The sequence below is a fragment of the Panthera tigris genome, chromosome D1 (genome assembly GCF_018350195.1).
Source record: "Panthera tigris isolate Pti1 chromosome D1, P.tigris_Pti1_mat1.1, whole genome shotgun sequence".
Classification (NCBI taxonomy): Eukaryota; Metazoa; Chordata; class Mammalia; order Carnivora; family Felidae; genus Panthera; species Panthera tigris.
Genome location: NC_056669.1, coordinates 18,695,403 through 18,720,181, shown reverse-complemented (window position 1 = coordinate 18,720,181; position 24,779 = coordinate 18,695,403). Strand labels below are relative to the sequence as shown.

Sequence of the window (24,779 nt, the reverse complement as noted above, 5' to 3'; positions counted from 1 at the left end):
AGGGAAGGGCCATAGTTTGCAATCCCTGCTCTAGAACATTGTGTCTGCATCACCTGTAAGAACAGAGGAAATACCATCAAGCCCATACAGAGTGGGTCTTTGCTTACTGATACACATTTGTGCCAGAAAGGTCTGAACCTGGCTTGGACCACGGTAAGCTGGTGGTGAACCTACAGAGGAGCAGCTAGCTGTCACCCACCTCCCACATTCTGGCAACTGTTGATATCTACCGGCAAGAACCTAACAGCTACAGATTGCCAAGTTAACAAACCGAAGTTGGTTTGCAGAAGTATCTCGATGCTGCTTTAACGGCCTATCATTGTGAGGTGGACTATGAAGACAAGTAAGTGAACTTTGTGCCAAAAAACAAGGAATAAAAATTAAACTTAGGTTAAAAAAGATATGAAAGGAGGGGCACCTGGGCGGCTCAGTCGGTTAAGCGTCCGACTCTTGGTTTCAGCTCAGCTCACGATCTCACGGTTTCCTGAGCTGGAACCCCACATCGGGCTCTGCGCTGACAGCACAGAGCCTGCTTGGGATTTTCTCTCTCTCCCTCTCTCCCTGCCCCTCCCCTGCTCACACTGTCTCTCTCTCAAAAATAAATGAAAAAATAAAATAAATACGTAAACTATAAAAACACATACATCAAAGGCCATCAGACCAAAAGCACATATGACGTAAGATCCAGGCCAACAGGGCACCAGCGGATGCTGAAGAGTCAGATACCAGCTTCAGTCCAGAATCCAGATGGCTGTCCCCACGTGTTCTAAAAAGCTAACTGGCAGAGAATTGTAATCATTCATGGTACTGGAGAAAAGCAAGAGTTAATCATCCAAGACCAATTTTCTGTGGTTTTCCAATTAGCTCCGTGATTTGATTTGAATCAATTTAATATTAAGGTCACTCAGAATTCCCCACACCCAGGCAGCCCGAGTGCTAAGTACACCCCAGATAAGAAGTTATACTTGCAGACCTCAACACTCCCACTGATAGGGTTATCCAACCAAGTCCAATGTTGTTTATCCTCGTGGCTCAACAGTCTAATGTAATAAGAACGAAGGAATTCAAAGGGAGAAAACACTCATTTTATCATCCACTGCCAGTTGTGTTTCTTCCCTCATCAACCCATCCAATCTACAATGTTCCTTGGACAACAGAATGGACTATTATCGAAAGCATCTGCAGACAGAAGGCCTCAGGGAAGAGCTTCTCGAATGTTGGAGATTCTTCGGCAGCCTAGGAATGCTCAGAAAATAATGCATTTGGGTCCGGCCATCTGCATTTGGAATACGTGCCCCTGTGTGACGGTGCTGTGCGTGCTCCTAAGACCGCCATTTGAGAAACGCTTCCATGGGGTGGCCGACCTCATCTGCCCCTGACCTAGAGCCTCGAGCTAACACCACTGACCTTGGAACCTGGTGGCTCACCATCAAGCCATGCAGAGAGCTGAGAGTTGACAATGAAAATACCGATCATTTAACACCCCCTACCCCACCAAAAATAATCTACTGGCCTATGCTTTCTAAACTAGACAGGCGAAGATGTCATTCATTCAACTATTGTACGCTTGCTCTGGATCAAGCACCGAGCAGCATGCTGGGTACTACATCAGTGATGAACAAAACAGACACGGCCTCTCATCTGACCACTGGCCAGGACCAACAATAAACTTGCTGCCAGCAGTCTGCAAAGCAGCTATGTCAAGAGAGAACAGACATAGTTGTTAGGTCCGCGTGGAGGGCACAGAAAATTCCAGCTGGGATATAACTTCAGCTCTTGGGTGTGAGATCCAGAAATAATAGGGGTGAGAGGGACGTAAAATAGCGCTCCACCTCAGCCCCAACTCGGTCAATAGAAGGAAATTAAAATCATATAAATAAATTCAGGCCCAAGGAACTCACACAGGAAAGATCCAGGAGCCCTGAAAGACTGGGAACAATCCGGGACCTCAGGAGGGCCAAGAACAGGTCACAAGGAATCAGTTCTCAGGCCTGGTTTCTCACCCTGAGCTCCCCTCACCACACCTCTGCCCAGGACAATCCAAGGGTGCCTGCCTAGTGGCCACTGTGCGTGTGTGAGAGAAAGTGACAGGCAAGGCAGGAAAGGAAGGACCAGCAAGTGACCCAATGCAAACAGCTTGACAGAAGAAAAACTGCCATAATTTTAGTGGTTTTGCAGGGGCGCCTGGGTGGCTCAGTCAGTGAAGCATCCGACTTTGGCTCAGGTCATGATCTCACACTCTGTGAGTTCGAGCCCCGCGTCGGGCTCTGGGCTGACAGCTCAGAGCCAGGAGCCTGCCTTGGATTCTGTGTCTCCCTCTCTCTCTGTCCCTCCCCTGCTTGCACCGTCTCTGTCTCTCAAAAAAATGAATAAGTGTTTAAAAACATAAAAATAAAACCATTTTGCAAAGTAGGTAATGGGGACTCTATCTTGCCTCTAGCCACCCACATCTTCTCACCTCAACCTTTACTCTCTGCTTTCCTTGCGGGGGATGTCCCCTCTCCACCCCGGAGTCCTCCCAAGGTGGGGTGGCCTGCTTCTGCCTGGCCAGCTACCGATCATACAAGTAAGTGAGAACCTGGAGGAGAATATTACACCTGATCTTAGTCCCTACGGTCAAGTGTGATGGAAAGGAAAGCGCCTGCCAGCGGCCATGGTCAGAGCCTGAGGTCAAGGAGGGAATGGCCGCCAATGAGAAAATAAGCTTATAGCACTCCAGAAAGAGCAGCCCAGCCTGCTCTGGGGCAGGGCAGGTTCTTCCTTTACACAAGGGCAGTACGGTTGCAACCTACAATTTGACACAACGGCAAAGCAAGCCCTATTAAATAATCAACTCTGCCTTTAAATGAGCAAGCCCTCCATTCCAGCATCTGGCTCCATCCAACACATCAAATCAAGGGGATGGTTTTCCCAAAGGCTGAGAAGTTAAGCTACTTACTGACAGCTGGAAGCTTAATCACTGCTTTTCTTCGAGCATTAACTCCCACTAGCCAGTGACTACACCTTCTATTAGCCACGGAAATTAACATGTGTCCAGAATTCCCAAAGACATCACCCTAATGTGAAAGGAATCAGGCAGCGAGATGAAAGAAAATCACCACTGAGCCCCACCTCTCCTTTCTGTGTTCTTTTAATTGGGATGTCAAAGAAACGTGTGTTTAGGCTTGTGTTTGTTTGTTTTTTTTTTAATTTTTTAACTGTTTGTTTATTTTTGAGAGAGAGAGAGAAAGAGAGAGACAGAACGTGAGTGTGGGAGGGGCAGAGAGTGGGAGACACAGAATCCGAAGCAGGCTCCAGGCTCTGAGCTGTCAGCACAGAGCCCGACGCGGAGCTTGAAGTCATGAACCGCGAGATCATGACCTGAGCCTAAGTCGGATGCTTAACCGACTGAGCCACCCAGGAGCCCCATCAAAGAAGCACGTGTTTCACAAGGAGGCTTTGCTACCAGGAGACAAATTCCAAGGCCCCACAGACACCCTGAGTGGTTGTCTAAGCGTCTCCACCTCCTCCAGCCTCCCGGGACCATCCAAGCCCCACGGGAAGGTTCGTCTACGTCCAGTGCCCCTCAGTCGAGCTCCCGTGGGCGCTCCAATCCAGTCCCTGCTTGCGTAAACTCACCTGCTGGATCACAGCATGCCAAAGCTCAGAAAGGAAACTCAAAGGGACTTTATTCCTTAGTGCCTGCAACTTACCACCACCTTGGTAGCAAACATGTACTTGTCCCGGAGCTGAAAGTCTCTCACTTCCTCCAGGATCACTTCCTGGTTCTCCCGGGACTGGAAGAAGTCTGTACTTCGGAACACCGTGGAGTAGCCAGAGGGCTCGTGCCGCTCGACGTAGATGGTGTTCGGCTTGTCATAGGGATCAACACCCCTAGAGGAAAAAGAGCAGTTGCTACCATCACCACATTTAACCGTTGGACAAATGGAGGTTCTTCTGTGCAGACAGCCAGCGGGAGTTGAAGGGCATGAAGGTGGGGTCTACCCAGGATACTCTTTTGTCAAGTTTCTCACTGGTCTCTTTCAGGCGCCCTGGGTTGGGTTCCAGGCAAGCCTCGGCCATGCTTGAGAAGAATGAAAACAAGAAAAAGTAAAAGGCGGGCTATTTCGGAATCAATAAAGCAATGGACTGCTCGAGGCTGTCAGTGAGTTTCTGGCCCCAAGTTATGAGCCCCAGAGAATGAAAGACTGTGTGTCCCCAGGACGGTACGTGCTCAGAAGAACAGCTCTAGAAGAAACCACCTGACGCACCAGTGAGTCTAGCCTTGCTAACGGACCCTGCCCTCTCTGTTTCTGTCCATCCTGTGCTGTCGTCACCCGTCCATGCAATCGGGAATCATCCAACCAGTGCAAAGTCACGTTCCGTGAGGGTCCTTCACAAACTCTTTCCCACGCGTACCGATCTCGCCGAGGTCCTTCAGAAACATAGAGCTCACTGCTCCCCCACTCCCCGTGCTCTGTCAACAGAGCACCCCTCTGCAGGGATGCTCCCTGCATGCACTCTGATCTGCACTTCGAAATCCTATTCATCTTCTGAGGTCAAGTTCAAGGCACCTCTTCCAGGAAGCCCTTCCCCCCCCAAAGCTCTCCACCCTTCTCCCAACCCAGGCAATGTATCTGCGCAGTGTTCAATTTCAAGCCTTTCATATGAATTTTATCTGAGTTTCAAACAAAGGTACAAAGCTGCTTTGGGTGGGTGGATTTTGGAATCACTCTCGTGACTTGACACAGTGGTGCCTTTTATTCACTGTAATCTATTGTTCACCATAACGTGTCTGAGCCTCCTAGAGAAAGTACAGATGCTTTAAAGGCCACGTCTTAGATTTCTTTTTGTCCTACAGGGCTCCCAGCTGACCTGAACCTTGCTGCATGGAACCTGTGGACCACGGTACAAAGGCTATTTAAAAACCGTAACGCTGACTAGATCAAACTCCCTCGAGAAGAATCTCTGAACCGGGGTCCCCCCCCCCGCCCCAAATAAGGCCCCAAACAATAGCTGGAAGGATGATGAATCTGCCCCAGGTTTCCTAACTCTCCCAAGACCCCAGGCCAGGCAGACCATTCAACATGTGGGGGAAATAACTAGAAGAACCGGGAGGAGAGCTTCACAGGGAGGACACAGTGATGACCAAGGAAAGGCAGGACTCGCTTCTGTACCCGTCTTTGCACAGGGCCATATTCACAATGGCTCTCAGGATAATGAAGTCTCTGATATAGACTTCCTTCAGAGACGAACTGTCAAGAGTATGTGCTCCAAGAAAGAAAGAAAGAGGGGCGCCTGGGTGGCTCAGTCGGTTAAGCGGCCGACTTCGGCTCAGGTCACGATCTCACTGTCCGTGGGTTCGAGCCCCGCGTCGGGCTCTTGTGCTGACCGCTCGGAGCCTGGAGCCTGTTTCAGATTCTGTGTCTCCCTCTCTCTCTGACCCTCCCCCGTTCATGCTCTGTCTCTCTCTGTCTCAAAAATAAATAAAATGTTAAAAAAAAAAAAAGAAAGAAAGAAAGCAAGCAAGCAAGCAAGCAGGGAGGAGGAAGGAAGGAAGGAGGAGATAAGCAAGAGAAAAAAACAGAAGACTTGACTTTGGCCCCACAATCCAGAGTCTCAGCAGGGCACTGGAGAAGCCAGCAACCTTGGTCCCAATGTGGGATCATCAGACGCTCTGCTCTGGGTGCGTATGTGTGGGGGTGCTGTGGCATGTTCTCTGTGCTTTTCCACAATTAGAAGTACTGATTAAAGTACTTCCTCTACCCTAGAGGATATGCAAATTAAAACAAAGCTGCTAGATATTTTTAAAAAGGCAGAGAGGAAGGGACCTTGACTCAGATTATTTTGAGACAGAGCTCACCTCTATTATTCTTTCCTAAACAAAAGCAGCAGGCAGTATCTAGAGAGAGAAAGAGCTGGGACTCTTCTCCCAATTCTCTTTCACAATCCATACTTGGACCTCCCGTTTCCGAAAGGCAGGCCACCTACAAGCTTCCGCTCCTTTGCCTTCCACTACTTCCGGTTCTCTTTGCCCTCCCTGGAATGAAAATGCAGAGGCTTGCTCCCATCTGGGAGCGCGGTCACCTGGCCTCACCCGGCCTCACGGAACACCCGTGGGTGATGCTTTACCGGGAACCTCTGAGTCCCTCCCCCATAGCCCTCCCACTGTCCTGTCTTGCCCGTCTCCAGCTCTGATTACACAGATCATTGGTCTTCCTGACTTGCTGCTCCCAGGCTGCCACGCGTTATTGAACAAATGTATGCCACTATTCGCAGAGAGGTCAGATCACGCTCTCACGTATTATGGGAAATCCTAGGGGGAAATCCTCCAAATAGCCCGAAATTCCCTGACACCAGACGTGTAATTATCTAAAATAAGATAAGCCGGTCCTTTCCCCTAAGATATCTGCGTATCTGCACGGAGGCAAAAGGTACAACATACAAATTCCCAAGCGTGAAGTTCCTTTATTTGGTCTTCCTGCTGGTTTGCCCTCTTGATATACGGTTACCTAAACAGATCGAAGGGCAATGTGTCCCTGTAAAACTCAAGCAAAGCAGGGGCGCCTGGGTGGCTCAGTGAGTTAAGTGTCCGACTCTCAATTTCGGCTCAGGTCATGATCTCACAGTTTGTGAGTTCGAGCCCCACATCGGGCACCATGCTGGCAGTGTGGAGCCTGCTTGGGATTTTTTTCTCTCTCCCTCTATCTCTGCCCTGCTCGCCCTCTCTCTCTCTCTCTCCCCCTCTCTCAAAATAAGTAAATAAACCTAAATAAATAAATAAAAATAAAACTCAAAGAAAGCTCTAGTGGTATTCCTGGGGTAGAGGTTATACTCGGATAAGACTGTGGTTACAAGTTCACTGAGACGCCACAACCGCTGCCCAAGGAAAATAACGAAAGGACCAGAAACAGCTGCCCTCTTTGAAAAGGAAGTCCAGGGGCGCCTGAAGATACTCAGCTGGGAGACCCCTCCTTCCGTCTTGACGGACCTCCTTCGCCAAGGAAGCAATACCAACTCCAAGACATTCCTCTTCAAATAAGGAGCTAACGGAAGCACAAACAGTATGTGCCACTCTGCGTTTAGCGATAACTAACACTACGTGGAAAGGTCAAAAGAGAAATGATAAACCAAGAACTATAAATACAAATGAACATACATGTGTGATATGTCATTTCACAAGACTAACCTTAAATATGTAAAGAGCACCTGGAAATCAATAAAAAGACTAACCGATCAATAGAAAAAGAGCAAAGGGCATGAACAGACATGCCGTCACAAAAAAAAGAAATAAAAATGACTCCTGACCAGGTTAAAAGATGTTCAAACTCATTCACAATAAAATGCAGACTAAGGGTAAGCATGTCTTTCCTAACATACTGGCTGTGGAGAGAGGCACGTTTCTATGTGGTTGAGATGAGAGCAAAATTTGATACTCTCTATAGAAGATCTGGCAATCTCTACCAAAGTCACAATCTCAATGCTTTATTCACTGGGGATATAGCAGTCCACAAAATTGACCAAAGCCTCTGCCCTTGTGGAGCTTTTTTTCTATTGAGAGAAAGACAAATGATAAGCCTAAAAATCTTGGTAAATGCTACGCAAGAAAAGAATAGAGCAGGGTACAGACAATGACAGGAGAGGAGGTGCAGTTTTAGTAGGATCCTTAAGATAGGCCTCGTTTAGAAAGTGTTATGTGAACAGACTTGAATGAAGTAAGGGAGTAAGCAATACGTATATCTTGAATAAGAGCTGTCTAGGCAGGGAGGAAAGTAAGTGCAAAGGCCCTGTGGTAGGAACGTACTTGGTATTAACCTGAGAGAAACGTTGGTGCATATTAAAAGGTTCAACGCAGAGGGAGGAACAAGATCAGACCTGTTTTTAGGAAGATCAACCAGGCCATGTACTGAGAATTAACTGCAGAAGGACAGGAGTGGCAGCAGAAAGACCAGGTGGACAACTGATGAGTGACAGTGGTGGCCTGGAGTACAGTAGCAGCCACATAGCAGATCCTGGATGTAAACCGAAGGAAGAGGCGACAGGATTTCCTGGTAGGTGGGATGTGACACATGAAACACACATGAAATCAGTGACGACCCAAAGTTCTTGCCCTGTACAACTAGAAAGTGAAATGGGGAAGATTACAGGAGCAGCTGACTGGGGGCAGTGAAGGTCAAGTATCTATCTGGGAAGATTCAACTTTGAACCGGTGGAGTGACCCACTGACCCAGCACATCCTTCTCTGGGAATCTTTTCTGCACATTCGCCCACACGGGGACAAATCCGTGTATTCAAGGCTGCGTCCCGCATCCTGCAACTGTGAAAGATCAGGGACAAGTAGGACTAGAAACAATTGTACTTCTTGAAGGGCGGCTCTGTTGACTTCACTCTCCCTTCCCAAAACCCTGCAATGGCTCCACGACGCTTTCAGAATTCAGTCCAGGTTCCTTTACCAAGCACTGCAGATTCGGATACCCACATCCCTTCCCCCAAACTTCACCCGACATACGGTCCAAAAGTCAGACTCTGTGTTCTCCACCAGAGACCACAGTGTCTCATCTCTGCCTCGGGCCATTCTGTTCCTGCCTGGAATCCCAGCCCGCGCACCTCCACGCCCTCCGGCGACCTCCAGCCTGCCGCACACATCCTCAGTAAACAGCAAGCTTTTCTATGGAGCTGTGGCCTTCCCATCTGGAAAGGACTGTGTCCCTCCTCTGGCTTCTCCTGCTACGTCCAGGACTTCTGTGCTTCTTTCCAAACGTGTTCTGCACACGAAACGTCTTTTCTTACCTCCTAAGCTGCGGTCTCCTTAGTAACTCTGGCCATAAATTATTCAACTTCTACCCTAAAGCATCTAGCATGTTTTATATTCAGCAGACGCCAAAAAAAAAAAAAAAAAAAAAAAAAAAAAAAAAAAAAAAAAGTTATGAATGAACAAGTGAATGAATTTTCTATACAGAAAAATCCACACTTCTGTTATCATGCTCGAAGAGTGAAGGTCTTTAGAAATTCTAATCCATGCAAGTGCTTGGAGATTCCCCTGGGTCCCCTGATGGATTGAAAAATGCAAAAGCTCTGCCACTTTTCTCACAAATAGCCTTCCTTTCTCATCCCCCACCACCTCCCACACTGGGTGTATTATACTGGCACCTCTAATTCCCAGGTCTGGAGCGTGCATTTTCTGAACCACAGGCTTTGCATTTCAGGTGAGGGTAGGTGTGTCCTCCATGAAGGAGCCAGAACTCAAAAAAGGTGATTATGTAATTCTAACTCCTTCGATGGACGACTTACCAAGAAAAGGATTTCACGTGTTCCTGAATCAGGATCCAGGTCTGGCCAAAATCATCCGACTTCCACAGCTGTAAAGACCAAAAGGACAAGAAGGAATCAGGATCCAAGCAGCACCCACCACCTGAATGGCCTGGCCCTCAAACCCCACCTTAAATAACACTTTGGCTGTGAAGACAGGGACAGAGATCACCAGGGCCAGCTCGATTACTCCAAATACAAACAAGGGCAGGGAGGGAAGTTCCTCCCCATAGTTACTAAGACCTCAAGAGCTACAAGAAAAAAATGACTGGGGCTTATCTTCCATTTACAGATCATCAGAAATTACAGTTTACTCAAGACTAGCCCTCAGGTAGAGTAAAAACAAAAGGATTACACTCCATTCTTCCTGCTTAGGAAACAGTGTCCTTAAAAACCCGTAAGGACTAAAATGAACAAATCAGGAGACTATAGATGCTGGCGAGGATGTGGAGAAACGGGAACCCTCTTGCACTGTTAGTGGGAATGCAAACTGGAAAACAGTGTGGAGGTTCCTCAAAAAACTAAAAATAGATCTACCCTATGACCCAGCAATAGCACTGCTAGGAATTTACCCAAGGGATACGGGAGTGCTGATGCATAGGGGCACTTGTACCCCAATGTTTATAGCAGCACTCTCAACAATAGCCAAATGATGGAAAGAGCCTAAATGTCCATCAACTGATGAATGGATAAAGAAGTTGTGGCTTATATATACGATGAAATACTACTTGGCAATGAGAAAGAATGAAATCGTGCCATTTGCAGCAACATGGATGGAACTGGAAGGTATTCTGCTGAGTAAAATAAGTCAGGCAGAGGACAGATATCATAGGTTTTCACTCATATGCGGATCTTGAGAAACTTAACAGAAGACCATAGGGGAAGGGAAGGGGGGAAAAAAATAGTTACAAAGAGAGAGAGAGGAAGGAAAACCACAAGAGACTCTTAAATACAGAGAACAAACTGAGGGTTAATGGGGGGCGGAGAGGGGAAAGTGGGTGATGGGCAGTGAGGAGGGCACTTGTTAGGATGAGCACTGGGTGTTGCATGTAAGCCAATCTGACAACAAGTTATATTCATAGAAAGAAACAAAGAAAACCATAAGGGGTCATGGTGACTAAAGGGGAACAGAGAGAACACCGGCTAGGCACAGAGGCAAAGAGCACCAAAGGGAAACACCTTGAACACAAAGGATACGGCCATGAGTAATTAACTTGCCGATCTTGATCCTTGCCAAAGCCCGTGAACTTCCAAACACCGGACCTGAGCCCCTCTGGCCCTAGTGACCATGTATTATGAAGCAGGGGCACCTGGGTGGCTCCATTGGTTATGCATCCGACTCTTGATCTCAGCTCTGATCACGATCTCACAGATCGTGCCAGCAGAGCAGAACCTGCTTGGGATTCTCTCTCTCTTTCTCAAAATAAATAAATAAACTTAAAAAAAGAAGAAGAAAAAGCTGCAGCAGCAGCAGGGGACCACAAAAAAAACAATAATCCACCTATACTGGTAAACTGACCCAGCCTTACTTAGGTTACTCCCTAAGGCAAGTAAGTGTAAACAGATCATGTTTTCGTTAAACAACCAGCAAAGAAAGAGAAAGGTTCCAAGGTTCCTCTGAGCAAAGCCATTCAACAGTCATCATTAATCCAAACCCACAGGGTCTACAGGCTTCACAGGATTAGACCAGACCAATGCTGTCGATTTGGCAAGTTTCAACCTTGAGATATAAATCCTACAGGGGCTCTCTCCCCATCTTGCTTTCCTTCAAATCCAGGTTCAAGGAGGAAAAAACACACACATTTATATTTGCATATGCATATGCACGCACACGCACGGAGAGGAAAAATTTTAAATTTAATGGTTATTTCAATTAAATGGTACAAAATCAGTGTGTTTACAGTAGAGGATGGGAAAGGTAGAACAGAAATTCACTAAGGGGTCCCAGCAGAGCTCAGACTCCACACTTCTTTAGCTGGCTCTCTCTGGTTAATTTCTAGAGCTTCGATTTACCCCCCAAACCCACAAAGGTGCATCTACACCAAGAAAGGCACGATGTTTAACAGGGCCTGCCAAGTGCTTGGCGTCACCCCCTGGCCGGGATGCATTCTAAAAGTGCCAGGGAGATCTAGTTTTCCTTAGCCATGGGAAGTGAAATAATAGCTACAAAGGCTAAGCTTGGGGGAGGAGGGAGGGAGGGGCCGGGGGAGGTCACTCAGAGGCCACACGATCCACACGGGCAGAGCAGAAAACTCGAGAAGCCCCACCTGACTATGTTCCAGAAGCTCCCTTACCTGCTTGTTGGGGTGAGACCTGTCAAAGCCCAGGAGAAGGTTGGAGGCCTTGCTATGCAGCAGGAGGTCGGCGGCCCGGAATGGGATGGAAAAGCCTTGGAGGGTGTTGCAGAAGTCAAACGTGATCCAGAGGTACTGGGCATAAGCATCTGCAAAGATGTACTGCAAGAGGAAAAAAAAAAAAAAGGCAAGTTCAGAGCAGACGTGGCCAGGGCCACCCACAGCCCCGCTTCTCACAGCGCGTGCGGTGCTGGGGGCCTGTGGGGCCTCCGTGTGGCTTCCTCGCCATCCCCGGGCCAGGAGATGCCGGTGCTTGCCAAGCAAGGCTCAGGGAAGGAAGGGGTGCGGCACGGGCTGGGACAGAGCCAAAGACTGCTCTCCTTTAACCAGGTAACAGCGCGAGTCAAGCCTTTCTTTCTTTTCTCTCAGCTGACTTGGCCATTCTCCCTCTCTGGCAGATCACTCGGTCACAATCGGAGGGTGGCTACCAGCAGCGGGGACACAGAAGTCCTGCTCTTCAGACCTGCTGCACACAGACAGGACTGTTTCTACTACCCCTCCATCCTCTGAGCAGCTACGGGGCATGTCTTCCCAGCAAAATCCCTAAAGTCACACCCATCTAGGAAGATGAGCTTCTCCTTGACACGAGGCCAGGTGACAGGGCAGCTCGGAGGACCGTGCAGCCAGTGGGGCCGGCAGACTCACTGTGGGGCACGGCAGGAAACAGCCTGGGGGAGCAGGGGCGGCACCCTATTTAGCCCCTGCACAAGCCGGACTGTAGAGTGACGGCCAACCCAAAGAGTTCTCGAGGGGAGGGGCGCCTGGGCAGCTCAGCCGGTCGAGGGTCCGACTTCGGCTCAGGTCGCGATCTCACGGTTCATGAGTTCGAGCCCCGCATCGGGCTCTGCACTGGTGGTGCAGAGCCTGCTTGGGATTCTCTCTCTCTCTCTTTCTCTCTCTGCCCCTTCCCCACTTGCACTCACTCACACTCCTCTCTCTCTCTCTCTCTCTCTCTCTCTCTCTCTCAAAATAAATAAATAAAGAGTTCTCGAGGGGAAGGGACGGAGGCAATTCAACCTGACAAATGTGCGTTTAATGTTCACCACGGACCAGATGGTACGATGCCACGGTGAAAACACAGAATCCTTAGGGTCCGAAGTGGCAGAAAGAAAGACACGACCGTGGATAACTCTAACTCGAGGGAAAATGCGATTCAGTGAGACACCATGGACAGAGTCCTACGAGGAGCGCAGAGCACAGATTAGTTCCAGTTTGGGAGACCAGAAAGGACTCCAGGGAAGAGCCGGCCCTTGTAAAAGGCGGGCAAGGCTTCCACAGGGAAAGAACATCCCGAGTCTGAGGCAGTTTGCGCTTGGGAACAAGGGCGGGCGGAAAAAAAAAAGTACAGCACGGACTTGAGGGACTGAGGGAACGGATCAAGAAGCACAGATGGTGGCAGGCCTTGAATGCACAGGAGAGATCTGAAGGAAAGCCTCCCTGCTCCCACAAGGGCAAGGGCGGCTCAGAGGGTCACCGTGAACCGGAGGAAGAGGGACCCAGCTCCTCGGGCGCCAGCCAGTCCCCGAAATCAACAACCCAAAGGAATCCGTTCAAGCACACGTCCCCTAATTGGCTGCATCTGACCCAGATCAATCTTCTGTTCAGAATCCTTTTGGTGCTAACAGCTCAGGCTCGTCCTAATGCTCTGCATTCGCTTGCACGCTGCCCCTGCTCCTTTCCCTTTGGCTTTTCCCTCCCCAATTCCCAAGAACACGCTCTATGTGTTTTTGTTTCCTCCACAGCATCTAATGCAAAACTCCCAAGTCTGCAGGAGCCTAATTAAATCTAACCAGAGAGGCCAGTAAACGTTTTGAAACCAAAAACTACCATAAGCAAATGCAATGTTGTGAAAACAGTCATGATCCTAAGAGGACCATCATGATTTCTGGCACGAAGGCGTTCCCTAGAAGTAACAGAGCCCATCTTCCTGCTCCGAAACCATCTTGGTTCCTAAGGTAGGGAGTGTTCTCGGTTTCTGGGGCACCTGGGTGGCTTGGTTGGTTGAGCATCCGACTCCTGGTTTTGGCTCAGGTCATGATCTCATGGTTTCGCGAGTTGGAGCCCTGCATCGGGCTCTGTGCTGACAGCACTGAGCCTGCTTGGGATTCTCCCTCTCTCCCTCTCTCTCTCTCTCTCTCTCTGCCCCTCCCCTGTTCTGTCTGTCTCTGTCTCTCTCAAACATAAACTTTCAAAAACTAAAATATAATATAAAAATAAATAAAAAGACTCCTCTAGAAATCTACTCCATGGCTTCGACACGTGTCCCATTTAAAAAATCTAAAGATCACATTCCCAGTCAGGGAGCTTATTATCGTTCCTGATAATAGCTAAATGCGGCAAGAACAGGGATGCCTGGCTGGTGCACGTGGTGGAGCGCGCAACTCTTGATCTCAGGGCCGTGAGTTCGAGCCCCACGTGGGGCACGAAGTTTACTCTAAACAAACAGTCCAACAAAAGGTGTCAGGAGCGCTCAGCGTGCGCCAGGCACTGAGTTGCAAACGTGCGCCTGCCTTACCAAATTCCATCCTTCTGGTGCTCACGGCAAGTCAGGGCTTTAGCCATGAGTGTCATCTCCTTTACTGACGAGGACACTGAAGCGCAGAGAAGTTCACTGGCCAAGGTGACCCAGGAGGCAGCATCTACATCGGTGTCTGGCTGGTTCAGAGCCCGTCCCTGAACAGTCCAGCCACCAAGCCTTTCCTCTCCTGCTCCAACAGAGGCAGCATTTCCTGAATTTAATGCCGAGGTCGCACACTGTTCCCCGGGGCTCACTCCTGCGCCTCCTCTCTTACTCCGCTCCTCAAGCTTTTGCGGGCAGCTCCCTTCCCCGGCCCCGTGGCAACGCTGAATCATGCCACGCCTGCACGCCCCACACCCGACCACCCCATCCTCGACTCCCCTCCTCTGGCACGATCAGGCGTGTGGTGACCTTTAATCTATAGCCTCACCCTGACTGCTGCCCTCCTCGGCATCTCCCCTCTAACGCGCCGAGGTATTTCGCCGGGTCCAAAACCGAGCCCTCCCACACCTTCCGGCCACGTCCCCCGCTCTGTGCGTGCGACCCCGTCCCCCGGCCCGAGTTCTCACCACTACGGGTGGCACTCCGCTGCCTTCCCTCGGCCCCCACTCCCAATCAGCCACCCAGCCGGCCACGTTTTCCTTTGTACACTCTCCGCTCTCCTTTTTTTTTTATCCCCGGTGCTGCCAAGCGTGGCCCACTTCCTATGGGTGGAGCCCACGAGCAAACCGGTGCCGGGCACTGGGTTTTGGTCCTTCTCTTGCCTTCTGGGGCTTGGCAGGGTACGAAACGCTCAGCGGGTGATTCGAGGCCTGGCTGAGCAACTGGGCAACTTCATGCCTGTATTACCACGACGGTTCCCTTCCCGGCCCCTCTCTGATCTTTCCCCTTCTAATGCATCCCGCATATTGCCGGGACACACATCTCCCTATAAGACACTATTTACAGCAAGCCCCCTCACTCAGACCCTGCTATGGCTCCCTACTGTCCTCAAGGCCAAAAGCCAACACGACCATCTTCAGATGAGCACCTGCCCGATACCCCAAAGCACCGCGGTGCAAACGCTCCACCCCTGAGAAGTGAATCTCCCCACCGCCTGCACAGAAACCACATACGCCGGCCCCTTGAAGTCTCGGCCCGTGGCCTGTTCCCCCTCTTGGACTCCCACCAGCTCCACGGAGCTACTGGAATCATGCCTGTCCTCGAAGCTCCATTTCCAACCCCAAGTACCCCGTGAGGCCTTTACTTCCCTGATCCAACCTCGCTCGAGGACTCCCCGGCCCCACACACACCCGTGGGTTCCAGCCGGCACTCGGGCACGTGTGGCTTCACGTGGTTACGTAACCGTGCTGCGTGTGCACATGATAGGAAGTACAGCACATCCTACTCTGCCTTTGGTCCCCAGCCTGCCTGGCTGTCAAGTCTGCCCGAGGCCAGCCCCACAGATCTGCCAGAAGAGCTGACCTGACCTACCAAGTGCTTCCTGGGCGATGTGATTTCAGGAGCATCCTCACGTATCCCCACCTTCCCCACCCTGTCGGCAGTCACTGAATATTCAGCTCTTGGCTTACAACTATGTTTCTTCGTGGAGTGCCTGGGTGATTCAGGCAGTGAAGCATCCAGATCTTGGTTTGGGCTCAGGTCGTGATCTCACGGTTCGTGAGTTCGAGCCCCGTGTCGGACTCCACGCTGACACGCGCAGAGCCTGCTTGGGATTCATTCTCTCTCTCTCTCTCTCTCAAAATAAACTCTTTTTGAAAAATGTATTAAAATACCTATGTTTCCTCTTTAAAGTACAAAGAGTCTAGAAACATAAACTAGAGAAGGGGCGCCTGGGTGACTCCGTCGGATAAGCGTCTGACTCTTGATTTTGGCCCGGGTCACAATCTGACGGTTTGCGAGTTCAAGGCCTGCATCAGGCTCCTTGCAGACAGTGTGGAGTCTGCTTGGGATTCTCTCTCTCCCTCTCTCTCTGCGCCTCCTCTGCTCTCTCTCGCTCTCTCACTTTAAACTTAAAAAAAAAAAAAAAAAAGCTACAGAATTCACCTCCATGTTAGCACAAGTGATTCTCTCCAGTTCTGAGGGGAGGAACCAAGAGCACAAAGACAGGACAAAGGGCACACAGGAGGCAATGAAGGAACATAACTCCAGAAGGTAAAGAGAGAGGACCAGCTCTCGAGGCTGGGAAGCCTGGCTGCACACTCGGGGGCCTTTTGTAAGGAGCCCCAGGCATATGCAGACACTGCGTGGCTGACCTCAGGGGCACTGTGAGGCCAGCAGCACTGGCGGGTGGCCAGGGCTGTGCACTGCTTCAGGGAGGCAGCACACAAGGCTGAGAAGAAGGAAGTGGGGCTGTTGGCAGGTACAAAAATAGACCCAAACACTCACATGACCCCCAGAGCCATTCCATCTCCATCGTGAAGCAAAACCACTGGACCACAGCTGCTCGCCTACCCAGCACCTCCTTTCCCTTTGCACAGGTACACAGCCCCTCGGGCTTCCACGTGGCCCTTGTGTGACATCCTCACCTTTCCAGGCAGCTGCTGATGGTCATTTCAACCATTTCAAACCATACTCCTTGACAGCCCCCCTGACATCTTCACCCAGGGGACGTGCCTGGGCCCCGCAACCAGGACTTAACAGTAAGGCACCCGGCCTGTGTGATTTTTCTCAGGAAGTGGTGGGGCTGGTGGGGCAATCTGCCTTCCAAGGGACAAAGGCAAAAGTAACGGAAGTAACGGGCACAACGAGAGTCACGGTTTCCTTCCTGAGAAGTCTGGGGAGGGGTGACCACCTTCTTTGGGGAACTAGAAACTCAGCAGAGAATGCTGTGTCTCCAACCCACTCAGTCTGCTCCAGGCTCGGCCTCCACCTGTCACCAGGTTCTCCAAGAAGGCGGTTCCTCTTCTGTTTCCCCACCAACTGCAAAGCACGTCCCTCTCTCCCGCGAGAAACCCAAGATGTAGCACCTTCCAGGGAGGGGGCACCCAGGCCGCGGGCATGCCCCGTCCCCCCGGCACCTCAAACTCCCTGACAACCACCCCTGAAATTCTCTTCCCGCTCGCCCCAGCGCCCCGGCCCCTGCCCTGCTCCTTCTTCAGACCTGTTGCTTCAAAGGCCCCTCTTCCTCCTGCACCAAACCATCTTCGCGAGCCCAGAACATCATCCTTCCTGTCTTCTGACTACTGAGACGTGCATGCGGGCCTGGCAGCCACTCGCCACAACCCATGACAAGCAGGAAGGAAGTCAGAACCTGCTTGCGGACCTCTGTGCCCTTGCAGTGGGAGGTGAGGAGGGGCGCAGAGAGAGCTGAAAAGGAAGATTCCAGAGGGACAGCGGGGTGGTTCCAAGGCCACAACTGCAGTGAGAGTTAGCTCTGGGGCGATGTGTAAAAAGTCACGATAACAGGCACAACCTGACAAAGTGAGCAATCTGAGAGTTATTTGATTCCCAGAGGCAAGGGGGGGCATACGGATCTCTCCGTGGGAGATGTGGCACAGCCAGCAAGCTGGACCCTGGGGCAGGGTTCCTCACCTCACGGGAGTCAAGCCCTGGGGGCAGCGGGGCCCATCCAACTGTGGGAGCCCCGAATACCAGGGCTGCCTGGCCAAGTGCAGTGGGGAGTGTGGTGCAAAGGGCCGCCAATCTTGTCCACAGAGCCACTTCCCTCCAGCACCTCTTCCTTGTTTCTCATCGCGGAGGGAGTTAGGGAAGAGGTGAGTTTGTTCCTAACTGCTGCTTTTCTTCAAGATCAGGCAGGACTGATAGGAACCACGACGTACCAGTAATAATTATTTTCGTTTAAAAAAAAAAATAGGGGTGCCTGGGTGGCTCAGTCGGTTGAGTGTCCGACTTTGGCTCAGGTCATGATCTCGCGGTCCGTGAGTTCGAGCCCCGCGTCGGGCTCTGTGCTGACAGCTCAGAGCCTGGACCCTGTTTCAGATTCTGTGTCTCCCTCTCTCTGACCCTCCCCCGTTCATGCTCTGTCTCGCTCTGTCTCAAAAATAAACGTTAAAAAAAAAAATTAAAAAAATAAAAGTTTTTAGGGGCGCCTGAGTAGCCCCACAGGTTAAGCGTCTGACTTTGGCTCAGGTCATGATCTCGCGGTTCATGAGTTCGAACCCCACGTCAGAAAGCTCAGAGCCTACTTCAGACTCTGGCTCCCTCTTTCTCTGCGCCTCCCCACCCCCTCTAAAAAATAAATAAACGTTAAAAAAAATTTTTTTTTGCATTGTTTCTATACCCATTAGTAAACAGCTGCTTCCTTGAAACCCAGGAGTGGTCTCTCCTAAGGACCAGTGGCCTGGACCCTTCCCCAGGACCTGTCCACAATCCAGCAACTAAAAGGTTAATGCCTGGCCCAGCAGCGTGGCCTTCAGGACCCAGCTCCCTCCAGACTGGGTCTGTTCTGATTGGTCAGTGCCATACCAGTGGCTAAATATTTTGAATACGGCAATGGGAGAAGCCAGCGCTGGGGGGTGGGCAGGGAGGAGGTGTAACCTGGCCGAGATGCCTGTGGATCTTGTTCCTTTCTGGATGCCCAAAAAAGCAGCAGCTATGCTTACCTCAGAGGTTTCTGAGCATCCTTAGAAGCAGTGGTCTTAACTCTGGAAGTGAGCTAGGACTCACCAGGGTGGGGAAGAAAGCAATCAAATACACCTTAACCCTGCAGGCTGCCTGATTCCTGTCCTCCCCGCCTCTGCAGCCGCCTCTCTGGGACCCGGGACAATCTCAAATCGATGCTCCCTCCAAATCTAATTGCCTGGGGTTCTGCTGCAGAAACAAAGCCCCAGGCCAGCCAGCTGGGAAAACAAATCAGGAGGCACAGCAGGTCTGCAGCCTTGGTTTTCTTTTCTCCACTGGTGCAGGTTTGGGGGGAGGGAGGGGCGCACATGGGTAACGCGTTTGCCACCTGTGAGTAGGGCAGCTCATTAGCTGGCAGATTTTCTGTGCATTAGCCCGACAGGTTTGTCTAGAAATCCTGCCTGGCAGGCACCTGGCCCCCCTGATTATGCACAGTTCCACCCTGACAACCGTGTTCTCCCAAGGTTAGCAGAAAAACAGTCACTGCCAAGCTGCAAACAGATGACAAGGAAGTCCTTCTGCCAGCCCCCCCTTTAGCAGAGCAGTCGTCCCGGATGGAGTCAAGCCCCAGGGAGTCACAACGGGTGGGACAGCGCTTCCTTACACGCTTGTTGTCCGCGGGGCTGTGGTAGAACTGCGCAATCACGGCTTCGCTGCTGTTTCCCACGCCGAAGTTCAATTTCTCGGAAATTTTCTTGAATGATTTTCCATAGTCATAAGACACGTACACCTGGATTAGGGAGGAGGAGAGGGCAAAGAAGACAGAGCTGGTGAGAAACGCAGCAGAAAAGACCCCACCTGTGATCTCAAATCACACCCTGGATCCCAAACGTGGGTGAGAGGCCCCCGGTGTCACGAAACGACAGAAGCCAAGAGATGACACACACAGGAGAAGCGGGGCACCTCTCCGTCCAGTCACGTGGGGGGCGGACGGCAGGGCAATGCCTGCTACACAGGCTCCTTTCTGCCGCCGAGACACGACCCCCCTGCAGGGGGAGACCCACGGATGGCGACGAGGCTGACCTCCTCCCCACGGCTGGGTTAAGTGTTTAACAAATTACATCCAGCGGCAGATAGAATGTGGTTGTCTGGGGAGGGGAGGGGAGGGACTGGGAACTTGTTTTGCCATCTGTCGAAATGTCCCCAAAAGGTAATCTAATCCTGCAATCCTCTGCTGGGAAGTTCTGTTCCTACAGCACTGAGGAAGATGAAAGAAAAAAAGAAAAAAAAAAAAAAAAAAACCCTCCGGGGCCTCCGCAGAGTAGCCCCAGAGATGAGAAAGAAAGCGCTGAGTGATTAAATATGCAGGGAGGTTAAATACATAGGCACCAGATCCCTGGCCCAGTTGGCCTACGCTTGCTAATGCTACATACAGCTCGGGAGAACAGCCACAGGAGCCGTGCCCGTGCCAGCGGTATTTTCTTCTCTCCTGCTTCCGGGTCTCTGGCTACCCAGTAACCACAGTAATAAAACAGAAGAATAACTGTCGTTCGCTGTGTGCTTACGAGGTGCCAGATCCTGTACCACCGTCACGTGGAAGATCTCAGGTAGCTCTTTGCAATGATCAAAATCACTTTACAGATAAGGCATGGGGGGAGGGGGGGGCTTACGTGATCAGTCACTTGCCAAAGCCACAGAGATAGTAAGCAGCAGCGTGGAATTGTGATCCAGGCTGCTTGCCTCCAAAGCCAGATATCCCAAAGCCACTACACCTGGGGTAAATAGATGGCAGAAGAGAAGCCGGCAGGTATTTTGCACCTAGACTTGCTGCCTATGCAACGTGAAATTAACATAATCAGAGGATTCAAAACAAGGCTGGCTGATGAATCCAATATTAAGAATACTTAGTGAGCATTGGGGTAAGCGCTGAAGAAAAATGACAGATGCATCCCAACAAGGACAGGAAGGACTGGACTAATCCCACAAAGGGTATTGCCACCAGGCCCATTGATGCAACAGCAAACACGGTTTAAGGATCTGACAGGAGGCAAGGACTGTGCTAAGCACGAGACATACAAAGACATGCCCTTTACACACGATGTAAGCATACAAATATTTGCAAACAATAACTCATGGAAACAATGAACTACGCAAGGCAGGTACAAAGGAACGGAGAGTATCTACAGGGCGTTAATATTTATTAGATGTCAAGGTTAGAAGAGCACAGATAGAGCCTGTGCCAATATCTGGGCCACCGTGGAAGAAACCCTATTACGAACACTTATGTTTACACATGTGTGTTCCCAACTACCAAGCACCACAGTAAGGGGCCACCATAAAAATGGCTTCAGAAATGCAGCAGGTTGAGAAGTTCGCAGATAATTTGAGTGGGTAAAAAGATAAAGTAGTTCTTACTTCCGTTCTCCTGACCCACAACGGACACTGAGACTCCCCGTTAGGTTCCCATGTCACATGTAATAAACTAATGGCTTCTCAAAAAGGGAACTCAGCCCCCTCCAGCTCCAACATCCCCAAAATGGATAATCCCCTATGTGTTACCTCCTCAGAAGCACAAGTGATGATAAGTCATATTAGGGTAGCATTTTTCGGTATATGATATTCTTCGATATAAATTCTCGCTCAACTTTAAAAAGTCTGTGGGTTAGCCTCACCTTTGCCACCCTCGGCATACCCGAGACATCACAGGCACTCGGTAAAGATTTCTCGCATTAGTAAGTATCATTATATACCACAGAGCGAAGTAAATGAATGGATCCCATAAATGAATAAAAAAGAATGACAGCAATGAGTCAGTGAGTGAATGAAGAATTATTTCCATTTAAGAGATCACAAAAACTAAGACTCAGAGAAGTTCACGACCAGCCCGAGGTCATACAGCCAGTAAGTGACAAAACTTAACGGGTTCCTCCAGTCCCGGTTCCAGTTGTCTTTCCACTCTTGCAAGTTACTCTTCTAAGAGAACGTTCTCTTCTACGTACTTACGTCGCTCTGTTAAAGAGGAAGATCATACGCTGAATCTCCAGGCCGGGCAGTAGGTGTGCAGGAGAAGGGATAAAACACCAACTTTAACAAAATACAGGTCCTTTCTGGGATTCTCAGCCCCATTTCATACTCAGAGGTACAACAGCCCTCACCACCAAAAAGCTCTTCCTTCATACACACCTGCAAACAAACCCCATCTCTTTAGGACTTCTACTTCTTAGAAGTGAAGACTAAGTATGTGAGGGTCCCTCCTACACCTCCAGGCTCTTGTAAAGGACTCATCAACCTTTCCTCCTTTCTCCAGGTTGAACAATCCCAACACGATCTTTTTATCCTGTCCTTAGAATTCTTTTTTTTTTTTTTAATATTTAATGTGTATTTATTTTTGAGAGACAGAGTGAGAGCAGGGAAGGGACAGAAAGAGAGGGAGACACAGAATCCGAAGCAGGCTCCAGGCTCTGAGCCGTCGGCACAGAGCCTGACACGGGCCTTGAACTCACAGACCGTGAGATCATGACCGGAGCCGAAGTCGGACGCTTAACCGACTGAGCCACCCAGGAGCCCCGATCCTGTCCTCATAATTCTTATTTCTATTGGATTAACCTAGACACTAAGCTCCATAGGGCAAAGCCCAGGCTGAGGGCTGTGCACAGCTTTCCACCCTCCTCCACCCAGGAAGCCCAGAAAAGGCCTCTGCCAGCACACAGATAACGCCAAGAAGGCTGACGGCCTCATGGTCTCCGCACTGCACCCCCACCGGTACATTCTGGTTCAGTCTTGCCCCCAGGCTTGTACCAGGCTGCTGACTCACTGCCCACTATGATCTCCAGGCGAATCCGGGCAAACACCCTGTGCCCACTCATCTTGTGCATCGACAGCATGGTCTTTCTCCCAGCACAGGTTTCTGCACTGATTGGTCCCCTCTGACTTCTCCAAGGCACTGCTCCCTAAGGAACAGAATACAACGTGGGGCGCCTGGGTGGCTCAGTCGGTTAAGCATCGAACTTCAGCCCAGGTCATGATCTCACAGTTCGTGAGTTCAAGCCCCCCGGTGAGCGCACAGCCTGCTTGGGATTCTCTCTCTCTGCCCCTCCCCAACTTGCGCACACTCTCTATCTCTCTCTCTCTCAAAAATAAACACACGTTAAAAAAAAAAAAATTTCCTTTTGAAAAGAAAATACTCCTGGCTGCTGATTCACAAGACCACACTTTGAGGAGCAAGGTTTTGCAAGCACTCTCTCATTGACAGATGAGAAGACCAAAAGAAGGTTGATGACTCGGCTCAAGGTCAGACGGCTCATGAACGGCAGAGCCGGGATCCAAACCCAGGGAGGGTGATTACAGAGCCAGAGCTCAGCCACACGCCAGCTCCACGGGCTACCAAGTTCTGCCCTGTGACCGAGCTAGCAAGTACTGGCCCCGCTCCTCGGACAATGCTGGGGGACACCGATCATGTCGCACCACTCTGGGCACAAGGGCAGCAAGTCCTACCATTGCTAAAACCTTAGCTGGTGGATTCTGATCTTCCCTCGGACGCTATCTCTGGAGAGCTCTTTGGCCAATGACGTTGCACCGAGTACATCGTAAACTATGTCAGGACGGGGCAGAAACAAAGAGGTGGGAAGGACGAACCGAAACGACACCTAAACACCGAGTGTTTCCTTTCGTCGACCAGACTTATCAGAGAAAAGGACGGCATTCAGCTGTCATTCCCCATGCAACTTGCTACAAGTTCATCAGGACAGGTTTTTGTTTTGTCTTGTTTTTTTTAATCTGTTTAAAAGCAAACCTTCCGGGATTTCAGATCCAGCCCTTTTTTATATACTGAATATGTATGACTTGGCCGTCCTCCGACACACCCACCCAGTCCCTCACTTGGGCAGGCTCTTTCCCTTCTGCCCTGCTGACGGGGCCTCATGAGCCGTGTTCCCAGTCTTCTTTGAAGAAAGTCTGGATCGTTCCTATCCCGGCACCACCGACTCCAGCCTCTGAGTCATTATTTCTGCATTAACTTTTCACATCAGAACATCTCACTGCCAGCTGCCAAGGCTTCAACGTAGCCTGTATACAGACGGGGGAAATCTCTACCACTCCTATTTATGACCTCCAAGCACTGCGTTTCCTTTCCATTGAATCTTATCACGTATTTCATTACAGAATAGTTTATCACTTGGACTGTTCAATGGCTTCTTGGGAAGATACACCCAAATATTTAGCGTGAGAACCGGGTTTGGGCAGAGTGGCAATTCGTGGGGTGACCGGCCATCCCGGTTCACCTCGGACTGAGGAGGCTCCCAGGATGTGGGACTTTGGGGGCCGAAGCACAGACAAGTTGGCCACGCCAGAAACACGACACTCTCACACAGACAGTGCGTGATCGGGCCTCCTTAGCCACCGCTCTCCTCCCACAGACATGCCGAGCGACCTCATGCAGGCCACTTAATGTCTCCAGGCTCCTGTCTGTCCAGCAAGGCCATAAACCAATGGTTAAGGCTTTTACCTATCTTACAAAAATAACAGTAATAATAATAATCTAGATAAAGAATGTTTTTAATGTGTAAAAAACCCTAAGGAGGACTTCTCAACACAGTAGGGCAGAGAGCTGTTTCCTGTGAGATACATACATCCCCAGGTGCCTGTGGGCCTCACGGGACCGACGGCATCCATACGCTGCCATCTGTGTTTGCAAACCCTGATCACACTTACAAAGGGGCCGAAGCCCCTGCCCCCAAGTAAGTCCAGCTGTCCTTCAGAGCACTGCACCCAACCTGGCTGTCAATACAGGGGTTTCCCACCCACCCCTGCCCAGCAGCCACCCTGGGCAAAGCGATGCATCACAGCCCTTCTATTGCCCTCCCTGTCCATGGCTGCCTCGCTTGTACCCACTAGGAAACAGCCCCCAGTGCTTCCTCCAGTCACCCACCTCGGAGCTCATGTGACCCAGACAGCGGATACCCAGAGAGGGACCTCCCTGAGACCAAATCTACACTCAAGAATTACAAGTGGATCCTTCAGGCCGATGGGACAGTACCAGCAAATTCAGCAGGAGGTTTCCTCTGGCCAAGGAGGCACAGGAAACAAAGCTCCACACT

The 24,779-nt window shown here is 50.5% G+C and overlaps 1 protein-coding gene across 1 annotated transcript in view; it reads right to left on the bottom strand.

The window, feature by feature from the left end:
* Positions 1 to 24,779, bottom strand: part of SORL1 (sortilin related receptor 1) — a 166,024-nt gene that overhangs the window by 122,317 nt on the left and 18,928 nt on the right. Inside the window, exons 3-6 of the mRNA XM_042959590.1 lie at positions 19,349 to 19,474; positions 11,583 to 11,744; positions 9,271 to 9,338; positions 3,693 to 3,873 (exon numbers count right to left, since the gene is read on the bottom strand). Coding sequence (XP_042815524.1) covers positions 3,693 to 3,873; positions 9,271 to 9,338; positions 11,583 to 11,744; positions 19,349 to 19,474 — 537 coding nt within the window. The remainder of the gene's footprint in view (positions 1 to 3,692; positions 3,874 to 9,270; positions 9,339 to 11,582; positions 11,745 to 19,348; positions 19,475 to 24,779) is intronic.